We start from the raw sequence: 15,056 nt of genomic DNA on the forward strand, positions 1-15,056 counted from the left end.
TTAAGCCGACATGGCTGACTCAAGCACATGGTCTTGATAAGTTGAACATTTGACCAAAGTTACATGATTATCCTTCAATGGGTTTTGGAGATAGAGCAGACACGAAAATTGAAGGCTCAAACCTTTGACCTAGAGTTGTGACCTTGACCTTGAGCCAAGATGACTCAAGTTCTGCACATCCTCTTAAGGTGATCATTTAACCAAAGTTTCATGATTATCCTCAAAGGGGTATAGGAGATACAGAGCGAAAAAAAAAAGGCTCAAACCTTTCACCTCGAGTTGTGACCTTGACCTTGAGCTGACATGGCTGACTCATGGGTTCTGCACATTGTCTTGATGAGGTAATCATTTGACCCAAGTTTCATGAAAATACTTCAAGGGGTTTAGGAGATACAGAGAAAAACACAAAATGTTATGGACAGACAGAGACCATTCCTATAACCCCTTACCACATGTGGCGGAGGATTAATAATAAAATAACATAAATAGATAATATACAATGTTTAATAATATTTCAAGAAAAAAATAATTTACATCTATTTACAACAGACATGTGAAAGGTTCTGAATTAAATATCTGACCAAGTATGCAATCTGCAACAGAAAAGATTGTTTATGAAAAAATCTCATTACCTTTAACTGAATTAACTCTGTGTCATAGAATTTAGTGTGAAATTAATATGGAAAACAACATACAGGTAAGTGATCCTTTTTAAAAAATATTATAATTTTCTTAGTATATTTTATGTACAATGAATGTTCAAAACCAATCTATTCAGTATTGGTCATAGTTAAAAAACAGAGTACCTAATTTGATTTCATGTACAGTGAATCTTAGGACCAAATTAACTCGGTATTAATGAAATTTTATTTTAACAAATAAACTTTGAACATACAAAATCTGCCAAACCGGTATTAAGGCTGCCAGCCAAGGTAGTAAAACCATCTGGCTACTTAAGCCAGGTGGCTGCTTGAGACAGGTGGAAATGAGAACAAAAATTCCAACTCTGATGTTAGCTTACTGGCTGCTTAAGGCAAACGGATGCTTAATAGAAGTAAACTTTCAAATCTATTGTCTTGAATGAATTCAAGGAGTTTATATAACATAAATCCTGCACAGATCTTTTGTCTGTTCACATAAGTTTGAAAAACTGTATTTCTCCGATTATCTATTACCTTCACAAAAACAGTAAATCAAATGTAACAATAAAACATGCAACAGTTTACTAACTGGGTAAAAGTAAAACTACAAGTGGCTTCCAGAGCCTCAGAATCCATAAAGATATACTAAAACAGCTACTTTACATTCTTAAAATAACAATAAATAAGTTCCTAAAATACCACTGAAATTGTTTACCAAATGATTTCAAATTTTAATATATAAAATTCCATTATGCATAAAGCTAAAGTAATGAAAAAGTACCATTACAATCTGTCATCAAATCATATATTATAAATTATTTAATTTATATATTATAAATTAAGATTTTCAACAAACAAATTTTGGCCACATTTAGACACCCTTATTACAGGTTCTCAAAAACACTATGTTGAACCAAAGAGCTATAAATATAAATAGATTGGCAACTTGAAAGGCATATAGAGCACATCTCGCCAACATCACATGGGAACTGAATGACATCTCGTTTTACCGGTGAAGGATAAAAATTTGTGTCATGAAAAACTTTCTGTCAGATCATTTGTTTCTAATGATAATGGTGTTTTTAATGTTATTAGTATTTTCTACATGGGGAAGTAACGAATTTATGATTGGAAGTCTGAGAAACAACAGTTGTCGTTTGAAAATTGGACCCGCTTCGGTTTATTACGTGCAGGTATTGCCAGTGTAATACTTATATAAGCATCTGTTGATTTGATCATGAGTGATCAAGTCAGCAAATGCTTCAATAAGGTAACGCGCTGACACAAGCTTACGCAAGATTATCTCCTGTTGCCATTCTGTGTATTTTATACTTCTTTGGTTGAACTTAGAAACGGTTTAGTATAAAACTGAATAAATGTAGTCAGAAGGAACTGACATGGTTCTTTGTCAAGTGTCACTACCATAGTATTGTATGAATACAAGAATGATGAGAATGTTATCTAGGTAACCTAGTCTTGTCTGTCTGGGATAACAATATCACAGGCTCTAGATTTTGTTGTGCATCACTCAATTCTCCTACAAAATAGAAAATACAATCTTTATACATTTGTTGTCAACATTCTTTCAACTGGTCCCATAAAAGTGAGAAGAGAAAAAAACCAACTTGTACTAGTCAAGAAAATGATGGTATCAATTTATTTTGTGTAATACTAGAGTCAGAAATGTCTTCATTTGTTCTTTTTTTACAAGTGCATGAATACAAAAGTTTGCATGTCTGGTTTTCAGTAAAAAAAGGTGTAATAATTAGAGTGGCAAACTGTCACTATACATTTTGCATATTTCCATCATGTGACTTTTAAAATACTCTACTTATCGAGCAGTGTAGTTGTCAATTTTCACAATTTCTACTACATGTAATTCAAGGGCCATAACTCCTGAGCAACACAGACTATCCATCTGATTATAAAACAAGGCCAAAATAACATACCCATAAACGTTCTAAGTTTGGTGAACAATGGAAAAGAACTAACAGATTTATTAAGTGGACCCTGTCAATATTCTCAATTTTAAGTAATTAAAGGGCCAAAACTCAAGAGTGACTATGAGCATCTGGTTGGTTATCAAACATGTCTGACATGTTGAGAGCAGTCAATGTCAATTTTCACAATTTTGAGTAATTCAAGGACAAAAACTCCAGAGACTAAGAATCCTTGGCGATACATTAAACACATGACTTGAGTTAGAGATTGAACACTGACATTTTTCACAATGTTAGTAATTCAAAGGCCTCTTAGGATAATCCAGCTTGTTATCAAACTCAGCCAAGATATTATGAACATTAAAATTTTGACCAAATATGGTGAAAACTGGTTAAGAACTGCTCAAGTTAGAAAGGGGACAACTTAAGTGGAAGTTGACCACTTGCTGCAGGTGATCACAAGAAACGTCTCTTTTCATGGGTGGGTAAAAAATTGCTAAACTAATTTCAGAAACATTTTTTAAAGTCATTATAAAGCTACTGTCTACTAATAAAACTCTTTCTGATATTTGTTTATCCTTACCATAAAGAGGAGAGTATAAGAGTAAAATACCTGGCGTATGAACACCAGATGCAATATTTCCTTGAGTTGCTACATACAAGTTAAAATGTAAGATATGATGTTCATGTGTGACAGATATTTTGATCTTACTTGAAAAACAAACAATCTTTATGATGAATGTTTCAGTTAAAGACTCTTACTGGTAAAACTATTTGCAGTGAGAAAGTCTCACCATAATATTTCAATAATTCAAAGAAAACATGTAATGAATTATTACAAACCTAACAGAATCAGTGTTAAAATCCCCATGTATATCCCCCATCATTTCTTCCCCCAGATATCCAACTTGTACCCTGTTGGGTGCCAACAACTTGATGTCCCTGCATGGCTGCTATCTGGGCTTGTGTTGGGGCGACTCCTGGTGGTGGTGGCTGCCATACAAAAAAGTTCAATTACTCTATGTTACTCAGGTGATATCCTTAAAATAGCTTTAACTTGAATGCAACCAGGAAGTTTTTGCTGTATGATTAGAACTATCACATCTTTTTACTTGATAAACTTATTAAAACTGTGTTGTGTAAAAATGTCTCAAGTATAATCTTAAAGGGGAACTTGCTACATTTGACAAGAAACATAAAAGCTACAGCAATCTGAATATTATCAATCTAATGAAATGGTAGCCATTATAGGCACAATGACCTCATCATTTTTTCTTATATAGGCATTACCAAATATTGTATTGATGAATCAAGAGCTGCCGAAAGATAGATGGACATGACGATAACTTTATAGCCAGGCAAGACTTACGTAACTTGAGTTATTTCATCAAAATAAATTGAAAATGTTATTATGGCAATGGTAACAACTTGCATGCAAAAGTTTAACCAAACTTCCTACGTAAAAAAAGAGATATAACTTGAACTAAACCCAACAAAGAGTTCTCTAACTTGATGTTTGATGAGAAAGATGCCTTACACGAGTTTAAATTCAATATTATGTAAATGTTACTGAAATATAGTATTAGTAAGTTGAACACAAAACTTCCAATTTTCCAAAGTCAAAAAAAAAGGCCAAAAAATCTTATCAAAGATCTAAATAGATCATTTAAATGAAGCAGATGAACTGCTCTACATAACTTTATTCTTCTGAATACTTGAACAATTAATTGTAGCAAATAAGAAAGAAAATATCAAAAGTTTTATTATACATGTACTTCACAGAAAGCATATAAATAATTTTTACATTCTGTGTCCAATGTTTGTTGATATTTCAGTCACATTGCAAAGTTTGTCATACGGTGACTTTCAAAGGGCAAGGAAAGCCTGGCAGTAAGTTAATTTTATATGAAAGTCATTCTTAAGCCTTTCATAATGCTGAAAGAATTTTTAAAATTGACCACTATTGAAAAAGATATGGCAGTTTGAAATTTAAGAAAATGGTAGACAATAGAGGCAGCCGCAGCCATTTTAGTGTGAATATGACATCACTGACACACCCCTGAATTCTTTACTTAGCAAATGACCTTTTAAATAGATTAATTTCGTATGTTTCTTGAGTGTAAGATGTAAAACATGTTAATTTCTTTCGTTACAGCTGGAAAAAGTAGACAAATTATTTTACAGAGATAAGTAAATACAGTTTTAAAAGTGAATGAATCCGCCATTTTGATTTTTGTTGCCATGAAAACAAAATGGCCACCATTTTTATCAAATATTTAAATGCTCATAACTTTCTCATTTTTAAGCCGATTTTGAAAATTCTTTCACTTCTTTCAATGATTTAAGAAACCCTAGCAGACGGAATTATCATAGAACAACATTGCCTTTTCCTTCAAGCTTCTAACAGTAGATCCCATGTGCCCCTCTGAGCAGTAATAAAGGACCTGGATGACTTCCTAACAGTGTAAGAAATCACGTACCTTGCAGTGTTTGAACTCGAGAGCAGTGAGTGGCCAGTGTATGAAGTCAGCAACCTTAACGACATAATCATGGTTTACTGTATTTGTGAATCAATAATAGAAAGCAATTAAAAAACTACTTACAGGGATTCTTGATTGGGCGATTCCGTCAAATCTTGCACCAGAATCAAACAACCCTGGTGCAATTACTGTCTGTTGTGGTGGCATCTGTTGTGGATACATAGCTTGTGGAGGAGGTGCAGGCTGGTACTGAAATGGGTATTTTAAATTTAAACTTTAAAAGATTGTGGTTGTGTATATATGGTGACAGATTGATAAAGGGATATAATCTTCTGTTAAAATTTATATTTGAAACAAGGCAGTCTGAAAGACAGCTAAATCCCCCGCCACTGCTATGGATAGTGAAAGGGTAAAACCTTTGATTTAGCTGTGACCTTGACCTTGAACTGACATGGCTGACTCATGAATTCTGCACAACGTCTTGATGAGGTGATCATTTGACCAAAGTTACATGGAAATCCTTCAAGGGGTTTAGGAGATACAGAGCTGAAACCTTTGACCTTCAGTTGTGACCTTGACCTTCAGTTGACATGGCTGACTCATGAGTTCTTGATGAGGTGATCATTTGACCCAAGTTTGACGAAAATCCTTCAAGGGGTTAAGGAGATACTGAGTGGACACCAAATGGAAGGCTCAAACCTTCGACCCTTAGTTGTGACCTTGACCTTGAGCTGGCATGGCTGACTCATAATTTCTGCACATTGCCTTGATGAGGTGATCGTTTGACCCAAGTTTGATGAAAATCCTTCAAGGGGTTTAGGAGATATAGAGCGGACACAAAATGGAAGGTTCAACCTTTGACCCTAAGTTGTGACCTTGACCTTGAGCCGGCATGACTGACTCATGGGTTCTGCACATCGTCTTGATGAGGTGATCATTTGACCCAAGTTTTATAAAATTCCTTCAAGGGGTTTAAGAGATATAGAGCGGACACAAAATGGAAGGCTCAAACCTTTGACCTCGAGTTGTGACCTTGACCTTGAGCCGGCATGGCTGACTCATGGGTTCTGCACATCGTCTTGATGAGGTGATCATTTGACCCAAGTTTTATAAAATTCCTTCAATGGGTTTAGGAGATATAGAGCGGACACAAAATGGCAGGCTCAAACCTTTGACCTTGAGTTGTGACCTTGACCTTGAACCGACAAGGCTGTCTCATGGGTTCTGCACATCGTCTTGATGAGGTGATCATTTGACCCAAGTTTCATGAAAATCCTTCAAGGGGTTTAGGAGATATGGACCGGACACGATTTTGTTACGGACGGAAGGACGGACGGAAAGACGGACGGAAGGACGGACAGACGGACGGAAGGACGGACGCAGACCATTCCTATAATCCCTCCGCCACGGCGGGGGATTAAATAACTGTTGTGACTTAAATACATGCTTCAAGTCTACATGCTAACAGCAGCTAGCAGCTATTTTGGCAAAATTTGCCAATGTGCCTCTGCACTGTATCCAATGTATGTCAGAAACCACAGGGCATAACTCAAACAGGTGTCATGTTAGCCATGTTTTAACATTTCAATATGTCAATTACCATTTAGACAGTTCACAATAACAATAATTACGCATAATTATTCTGAAGTAATAATAAGCACCATCCACTGCTTTTTAACTTAGTGAATAATTTGAAAAATATTTCACCTATGAAATGTTTCTACGAAATCTATTGAAAACTGGATCAGCAGTTTAAATGCTGTTGAAGAGTTTTCACCTTCAACACTTTGTGCAATTAAATGAATAACTTTCTCATTGATATTTTCCAATCTGTTTACTCCCTTTCCTTCTTTACTTCCTCAAAACTTACCTGAGAGTATGGTGGAGGTGCTTCTTGGTATGGTGGAGGGTTTGGATTAGCGTATGGGGCTGATGGGGCAGACGGATGCAATGGCTGACCTGTAATATGTATACACAAACACAATAAGCGTAAAATAAAACTAAACTCGAAACACATCTGAGAAACATGATATTACATCAAGTTAAATAAGAAAAGTGGAAATTAAGTGAAAACCATGCAGGTTCTCAAGCTTTGCATGACATTATTATGTTCTCTTTTTAGAAAGGATAATGTTCTGACCATGCTGCTGTAAAAGCACGTATTTTCGCCGGGTCAAAATTTCGCGAATTTGAAATCTTGTTTATGTTCGCGAGGTGTAATAATCGCAAAATTGTAAAAAAGGTATCCTTCTTAAATTTGAACAAGAAGATGCTTTTGTAGAAAAGCGCATGACTACGATAGAAGAAAATATGTCAGCTTATTTTGAAAGAAAGTACAGTAATATGCTGCATTATCTGTAAGTATTGGTACACTTAAATATTCCATACATTTCCATAATTTCATTTTCAAAGTCCAAACCTAAATAGCGATTTTACTATTGAATATACATTTCTGAATTGGCATCATTGACAACTATGCAGATGAAATGTTTAGCTACCAATTCTCGGGGTTGTGGTTGCAAGTTCTATGTCTGCAAACTTAACAGGCAGAAAAACTGGCACACTTTGCTGATCAAACTTGTCATGATTTTCTTATTACGTTTCATTCATCAAAAGAAATACACTTGTATGTAACTATAATGTAAGTCAACAGTAGTAGAAAATTTGGAGTAACAATTCTTTAAAACATCTTAGATCTAAAGCAAAATTACTTGCCACCAGCGCTTCAAAGTTATTTTTAGGAAAATCCAGGACTTGACAAGTGATCATTCATTCAACAGACAATTCAAGCAGTTTGCATTAATAGATGAAATAAAGATATCATAAAATAAATACTAGTCTACAAGAGAAAACAACTAAAATGACGACAAACATACTACATAAAATAACGTAAGAATAAAAGCTTTATCAATTAAGAATTACATTACATTGAATAATTAAAAACTGCTGTGAAGTGAATTCAAACACATGGTAACATGTTTTACCAATATATTTTCAGGTATGTATGTGTTCTTTAAGTTTTTGTAAAGCACTTTTTGAACGTACATATTTTGTATGAAAAGAGTGCTATATAAGTTAGGTATAACAATAATAATAATAACATGCAGTGAGGTCGGAGACCTTACCATAGCCTACCGTATCACCAGCTAACTATATAGGTTATTTTAGTAATACAGCTAGGTATTGACTAACTGACCAGTATTGACCGGTACTGACCACTTCAGGGAGTATTGACCGGGGTGGTTTTAACCAGTTAAACCAGGGGCGGTTTTAACCGCCCAACATTGATTTTTAGGATACAAATACTGCACATTCAAGCTAACAACAAACTCATTGTACATGAAAAAACTGGCAATGATTATTAACTGAGTGCCAGGTTAATACTTATGGCAATACTTTTTAATATTTTGTTATTCACTCCAGTAATAAAGCTTAACATTCAATGTGTGTAAAAAGTAAAAAGACTGACCATATGGTTGCTGATATGGATATCCAGCTGGGTACTGTGGCTGTGGGTAGACTGCTGGGTAAGTGGCTTGATGTGGGTATCCAGGGCCTGGTTGTGCTGTAGGATACGGCTTCCCTGACATCTTTCTGTAAATAATAGTAAGTGACTTAGTCCAAAGTTGATGTTGAAATTAGATCAGTAAACAGACTTTATTCAAACTAGGATAATTCTAAAATTGCCAGGTCTTTAAAATCTTTGGAATAGTTTAGTTAGGTTAGAAGTATATCGAGTACGTACCTTCTCATTGACGCAAACATATCAAATACACGTCAGCTCATGTTTGTTTTGTTTAATACTACCTGTCCTACTTTATGACTCAGTGTCAAATGGAAAATTGCAACACAAAAGTATGTCGCAATTTTTCAGCTTCTGAACAGTGCGCAGCAAGTGTTTATAAAAAAATAAATCATTAAAAAACAAAATATCATTTCAGTAACTGTTTTTGAATAATCAGGAAAGCGCATAAGCTTACACGGAAGGAGTTTTTCTTGCTCTTTCGTTTTTATTTGTTTCGTCCTTGTTATGTACTGGTTGCCTGCTTTGTTGTATCCATGTGTGCGCGGTTTGAGAACCAGGTATAAACGGTCCACAGTCAATAACATCTATTGTGACAATTGCGTTACTATAGGTTGTAGACAACTATTTCAAAACCAGATTTAAAATCAAAGCCTTGAGACGTCTGGTGGTGGCGGGTTTTGGTAGATTTATTTTCTGGCAATCTGACTAAAGTACATCTCCTATTACGCTACGCATAGGATCTGACAACGAGCTATTCATGGCGTCGTTCTGACAACCCTTCCGCTAGCCAATCAAAAGCTACCTTACAATATCCTGCAAGCTTTAAAAGCCGTGGGTTTTGATATCAACAATTTTTATGTTGAAAGATGTCAGATAGCCGGTTAGCTCAGTTGGTAGGGCACATGCTTTGTAAATGAGAGGTCCCGGGTTCGAGCCCTGGATTAACTGCAAATTTTTCTTACTCTTTGACATTCGAACAAGTTGTCTGGTTGGTTCAAACAAAAATAGATTTGCGAAAATAAAAATAGCAATATTGGAAATCCAAAATATACAGAAGACGAATGTGAATGGGTCGTTCTCAGATCTTCGTTTAGAAGATCAAGTACTTTAGTCAGATTGATTTTCTGGCAACTGTTGTGTACCTCAATGCCTTTCATAAACAGCTAGGATAAAGCAGAGAGCAGCTGGATTTACATTTTGACTATTAAAAATGTCATGTCAACTGTAAAAATGTAACTTTATGATACAAGAAAACATAACTGTCAAGTTTGACACTTGAATCGTGATTCTCACGAGTTCAAGCTTCGATCATGATTTAACGAATATGGAGCATTTTCTCACGCTTTCTGAAAAATCAGACCAAAAACTTTATGGACCACATATTTCATCTAATTTGCCATCTGGCATCGATATTTCAAGACAGGATGAGAAGCCAATAAACATAAAACACATGTCAAGTGTCATTTTCAATATGCTGATTATGTGACCCCCTGCTGAAACGTTCCTGGTCAGTTTTTTGCTTCTACCGAAGCTTCCCGAAAGCGATTTGAACCAATCAAATTGATGCGTTAATTTCCGCAAGACTACAAGCCAATCTTAAATCATCAGTTTGACTGACTGGTTTCTATTTCAGTTATTCACGGAAGTTGAATTGTGTGCAAATTACTATAACCATTCGCGCTCTTGACCTTGACTTGTAAACACTAATTATAATGAAAATGCCGGAGAAAAAGAAGAAAAATTACTCATCAAAATACAACAACGCATGGGAACAGGAATTTCCTTGGATTAGCAAAGCAGGCAACGGACTAGGTTTTGCTTTCTGCATGTTATGTAGGAGGTAAGTTGTATGCGCGACCGTTTTTCTGGTGCATGTTCAAACCGAAAGTAGATATTTCAAATCGAAAGCAGAATATGTACTAGCCTTATCAGACGATTGTTTCAATTTTTTAATTTGTAACAAACATTTAAGTTCTAAGATACTTTTTTATAGCACGAAAGTTGATGATTTTTCTATTTATTATTGATTATAGATGTTGATATTTCATTGGCCTCACATGTACAAAATGTCATTTCAGAACGTTTTCTGTCTCGCATGCGGGCAAGAACGATGTTAGAAAACATGGACAAACATTAGTTCATAGCAAAGCAGAGAAGTCTGAACTTCACACAAGCAACGTCAGAAGCTACTTCGTCAGTGCAGATGAGAAACCCGACGTTATTAATGTGGAAATCATCTGGGCACAGTTTGTGGCAGAGACAAACCTTCCGTTCAGTGTATCGGACACATTTAACAAGGCAGTGAAGGTCATGTTTCCTGATAGTGACATTGCCAAGAAGTTCCAGTGCGGGAAAACTTAAAATCCACTCGGGTAAAAACTGAAACCAAACATTAATTTAAACATTCGTGTTTATATATTAATTAAAAAACAGCAACGATATTTTAGTGACATGTGTTCTTATTTTATTTTACAACATATTTGAATACTGAAGAATGCACTGAGTGAGTGTAACAAAACTGGTTGTTTCAGATTGTTAAGGGTGCTTTAGATCCAGATGTCAGGAAGCCAGTGATCGAAAAATGCCGGAAACAGCCCTTTTCGTTGGCCATAGACGAGAGTAATGACAGGGGTGATGACAAGCTGTTGGTAATCTTGGTACGGCTCTTCGACTTTGAATTGGGTTGCTCGGTGACACGTCTGCTGGACATGCCTGTCTGCAATGTTGGGACAGGGGCTGCAATCTTCCACACGTTGAAGACCGTACTATTTAAAGGTATATGTAATTTAAATATCTCATTTTTATACTAATCTGTTTAATAATGCTATTCAGAAACAATTTCTCCAAGCTTATTTTGATCGGTCTAGACACCACCCATGAAGCGCTGAAGGCAAATAAGGGAAATAGAGGTGCAATTTTCATTAAAAATTACTAATGCCCTTTTACAGCTGGGTGGACTAGGGCATGTAATATGTATATCTCCCTTGTCTCTTTCAGTGACAATGACATTCCGTGGAACAACTTGGTGGCGTTCACTAGTGACAACTGCAACACAATGATTGGGAAAAACAACTCGGTGCTCAGTCGTGTGCGTGAGAAAAATCCCCATGTGTATGCCCATGGATGTGTTTGCCATATGGCCAACCTGTGTGCTTCTGCTGGTGTTAAAGTTCTCCCCATCAGTGTTGATGAGTTGCTGACTGACATAATACTTCCATTTTGATCAGAGGTTTGTGAAACTGACAATTCAATGAAAATCTTCTGAAAGAAATAATGCATTTAAAAATATATTTATAGTCACATATAAGATATTTACTTTATGTACTGAATTATTTAAGACATTGTCTTGTAGTTAGTTTTCTTGAAAAAAAATATTAATGAAGATAAACTAATTTAAGCAAATCAATTTCAGTACACTAAGAGGAAGGAACTGTACAAGGAGTCCCTTGAGTTTACAGAGGTTGACCCAACTAAGCTGCTCAAGCATGTCAGTACCCGCTGGCTCAGTCTACAGAAGTGCATTAACAGGACACTTGACCACTACCCTGCACTACAGAGCTACTTCCAGTCCCATAACGATGTTGAAAGGCAAGGGCGTATTAGGCGTGTTGCTCAACTCCTCTCAGACCCTACAACCATCTTGTATCTGAGATTTTTAAGCTTCATTCTTGCGGCATTGAATGAATTCAACACAACATTCCAGGTATTTTAATAGATGATATAATAAAACTAAAATACAAAACAAAGTGACAGAAAAAATGTCTTTTAAAATATTGATTTGTAATCAAAGTTTAATATGTTCAAGATTGTTTTTTTTTTTTTTTAAAAAGCCACAACCATATCATACTTAATTCATTAACTAATATCAAGTAAAACTAACAAATGACGTGTCCTGTTCAAAGGCTGATGATTCACGTATTGGGTACATGGCTACAGAGGTCCAGCACATCATGCGGAAATTCTTGAAGAGGTTTGTCAGGTCACAGGTTATCAGGGAGGCTAATGATGTAAGATCCATCGCCTATGACGATATATCAAACCAGCTTCCTGACGATAAAATTGCAGTCGGCCAGACCACTAGGTGCTACATCAGGGAACACGAAGATGACCTGACTGACGATCAACTGGACAAGTTCTTCAGGTATGTACATGTAAGGTTGGCATAAATTCTCATCTTAGAATGACTTCATTTTAAAAGTGTAAGAGAATATCATTATGTTTTACACATGAATAATGTTGATACTTTCAAACATACTGCTGATATTTCAGGTCAGTTTGGGCCTTCTATCAAGCAACAGTGAAAAAGATGCTGAACGCTTCCCCTTTGATGACCCAGTCCTCCAGGACTCCAGTTTCCTGGTTCCTACCAGCTGGGAAGAGATCGAACAAGATGCAGGTATTAACCTATCCCTTGCTAAATTTCTAAAATGGAGGGCTCCATCTTTCAGTTCTGAAAATACCATTTATAGTTCATATGGGGTTTTCATGAATAATTTACTGACTGGATAGGTAACAGTGGAGATCATGATCAGACTGCACAGATGTATGAAAAAGGAAATAAATGTCATTGCTAGATTTGAACTGGTTAGAATCATCTTTATGTAATATTAACATTATTCAGACATTTACTTGATATTCTCTCTTTTGTATTTACAGTTGTGCGACTAGGAAGAAGATTCCCTGGTATAATCCACCCAGAGGACCTGGATCAACTTGAGGAGGAGTATGGGGACCTCCAGGTGCTCACACCTAACGTACTTCCAGAGAATGATGAGCACACCAAGCTGGACGAGTACTGGGGAAAACTGGCATCCATGAGGAACAAAATAACAGGAAAGTCCAGATTTCCAACACTGACTAGATTGGCCTGTACTTTACTGACAATACCTAACAGCAATGCTGACTGTGAACGAACATTTAGCTGTGTAAGAAAAGTTCAGACTGAGTTGAGGACCCTTACAGAAGCAAGCCTCTGTGGCGTACATGCTGCGTATTTGCTGTGTATATGCCGCGAACACAGTAGTACGCCAGAGGAGTACATTTTACATACACCGCATGCCGCGTACATGCCGTGTACTATTTCGATGAGTACACAGCATGTACGCAGGAGGTCACTAGTACACTTCAAGTACGCAGCACAGACTCTGAAAATTTAAGGAGTACACTGCATGTACGCAGGAGGGACTTGTACAAGAAAATAGTACACTGCATGTACACCGCAGATACTTTGAAATTTGTGCAGTACACTTCATATACGCCGGAAAGACTTGTACAATTTCTTTTGGCATTTATACTTAGTTTTTTTTTATAAGTTAAAGTCTGAAGTAAACTTCATATACACGGGAGGGACTTCATGCAGGAAGGATTTGTACATTTTTTTTTTTTGGAAGCAAGAACTTGATTTCCGAGTAACTTTTATCTTAATAGCATAGAATAGTTCAGATTACCGGTATTCTGAACAATAAAAATTTGCCAAACTATTTGCAATGTTCATTTGTGAAGCTTACATCTTAGTGATTTCTGAGCTGCACCTTGCATGCAGTGTAAAAATATATTCTTTTTCATTTTGAATTAATCCTGGAGCTTTCTAACTTGGATAATTGAAAAGCCTTATTTGAACTTCGTTGCATTACATTTTGTAATACATGAAATAATTACCAAGATAATGCCTCAACAGCGCCCGAATGAGAAGAATTAATAGCTCTCACTGTTATTTGAATACTCTTAAGCAAAACACCACTCTATCATGTTTTATAAAGGCTTTAATGCTCATTATGTTAACTCATTAAGGCCTCACCAAATTAAAAGGTTGTTCATCGGATTTGCCGCTCCTATATTTTCAGAACGTTTTTGGCTAATTGCGCTTGCCCCATTGGAAAAAATCAATCCAAAATTTTTTGGTGCGCTACTTTTTACGGACGTAAAAGTGTATAAATGCTTATAAAATTCCAGTCCTAGATTGTTCTCAGATGGATTTTAATCAAAATAAATACATACTACGCACACATCGTCTATAATAAATCATAACACTTATATTTAGTTGCATTAAAGTTGTTTCCCCTTGATGCAGTTACGCCATTTTCTTCAAATGTTTACCAAATTACATGCTACAAAAATTGATTTATTTCATTGAAAAGTGGATGGAGAAAAGCATACTAATTTATTTGATAACATTAATCTACATTATTTTGGTAAGGCTAAATACTTATTGATGCATGTCACTTATCTTTTTTCTGTTTTTTTCTGTCCAAATGATCAGCATTTGCATACAAAAGTTGGTGGGGTAAGGAATTTACATTATCACAGCAGTTTCGCCACAAGAGTACACAGCATGTATGCAGCAGAAGTACACAGCATGTACGCCGCAGGACTCGGGCCAGGAGTACACAGCATGTATGCCGCAGGAGTACACAGCATGTACACCGCAGGAGTACACAGCATGTACGCCGCAGGGGTAGTACACCGCAGG

General features: G+C 36.1%; 2 protein-coding genes across 5 annotated transcripts; one reads left to right on the forward strand and one right to left on the reverse strand.

Moving 5' to 3' along the window:
* Positions 1–486: 486 nt before the first annotated feature.
* LOC123561490 (nematocyst expressed protein 4-like) lies at positions 487–8,940 on the reverse strand. Its single transcript, XM_045353893.2, has 6 exons — positions 8,807–8,940; positions 8,531–8,655; positions 6,932–7,020; positions 5,185–5,310; positions 3,425–3,574; positions 487–2,178 (listed from the first exon to the last, which is right to left on the reverse strand). The coding sequence occupies exons 1-5, from the start codon at positions 8,824–8,826 to the stop codon at positions 3,440–3,442; spliced, it is 495 nt and encodes a 164-aa protein (XP_045209828.2). The 5' UTR covers positions 8,827–8,940; the 3' UTR covers positions 487–2,178; positions 3,425–3,439.
* Positions 8,941–10,275: 1,335 nt separating this feature from the next.
* Positions 10,276–13,528, forward strand: LOC123561489 (uncharacterized). 4 transcript variants are annotated; one of them, XR_008372801.1, is made up of 8 exons: positions 10,276–10,399; positions 10,666–10,959; positions 11,119–11,362; positions 11,585–11,816; positions 12,000–12,290; positions 12,490–12,728; positions 12,857–12,983; positions 13,244–13,528. XR_008372801.1 is itself a non-coding variant. In XM_053553138.1 (6 exons), exons 4-6 carry the CDS (start codon positions 12,514–12,516, stop codon positions 13,253–13,255), a joined length of 354 nt encoding a protein of 117 aa, XP_053409113.1. In that variant the 5' UTR covers positions 10,986–11,362; positions 11,585–11,816; positions 12,000–12,290; positions 12,490–12,513; the 3' UTR covers positions 13,256–13,528. The 4 variants fall into 4 exon arrangements, 1 of the variants encoding a protein (XP_053409113.1); XR_008372799.1 differs by having other exon boundaries at positions 10,278–10,427; XR_008372800.1 differs by lacking the exon at positions 12,857–12,983 and having other exon boundaries at positions 10,289–10,427.
* The last annotated feature ends 1,528 nt before the right edge of the window (positions 13,529–15,056 follow it).

The sequence above is a fragment of the Mercenaria mercenaria genome, chromosome 10 (assembly GCF_021730395.1).
Source record: "Mercenaria mercenaria strain notata chromosome 10, MADL_Memer_1, whole genome shotgun sequence".
Classification (NCBI taxonomy): Eukaryota; Metazoa; Mollusca; class Bivalvia; order Venerida; family Veneridae; genus Mercenaria; species Mercenaria mercenaria.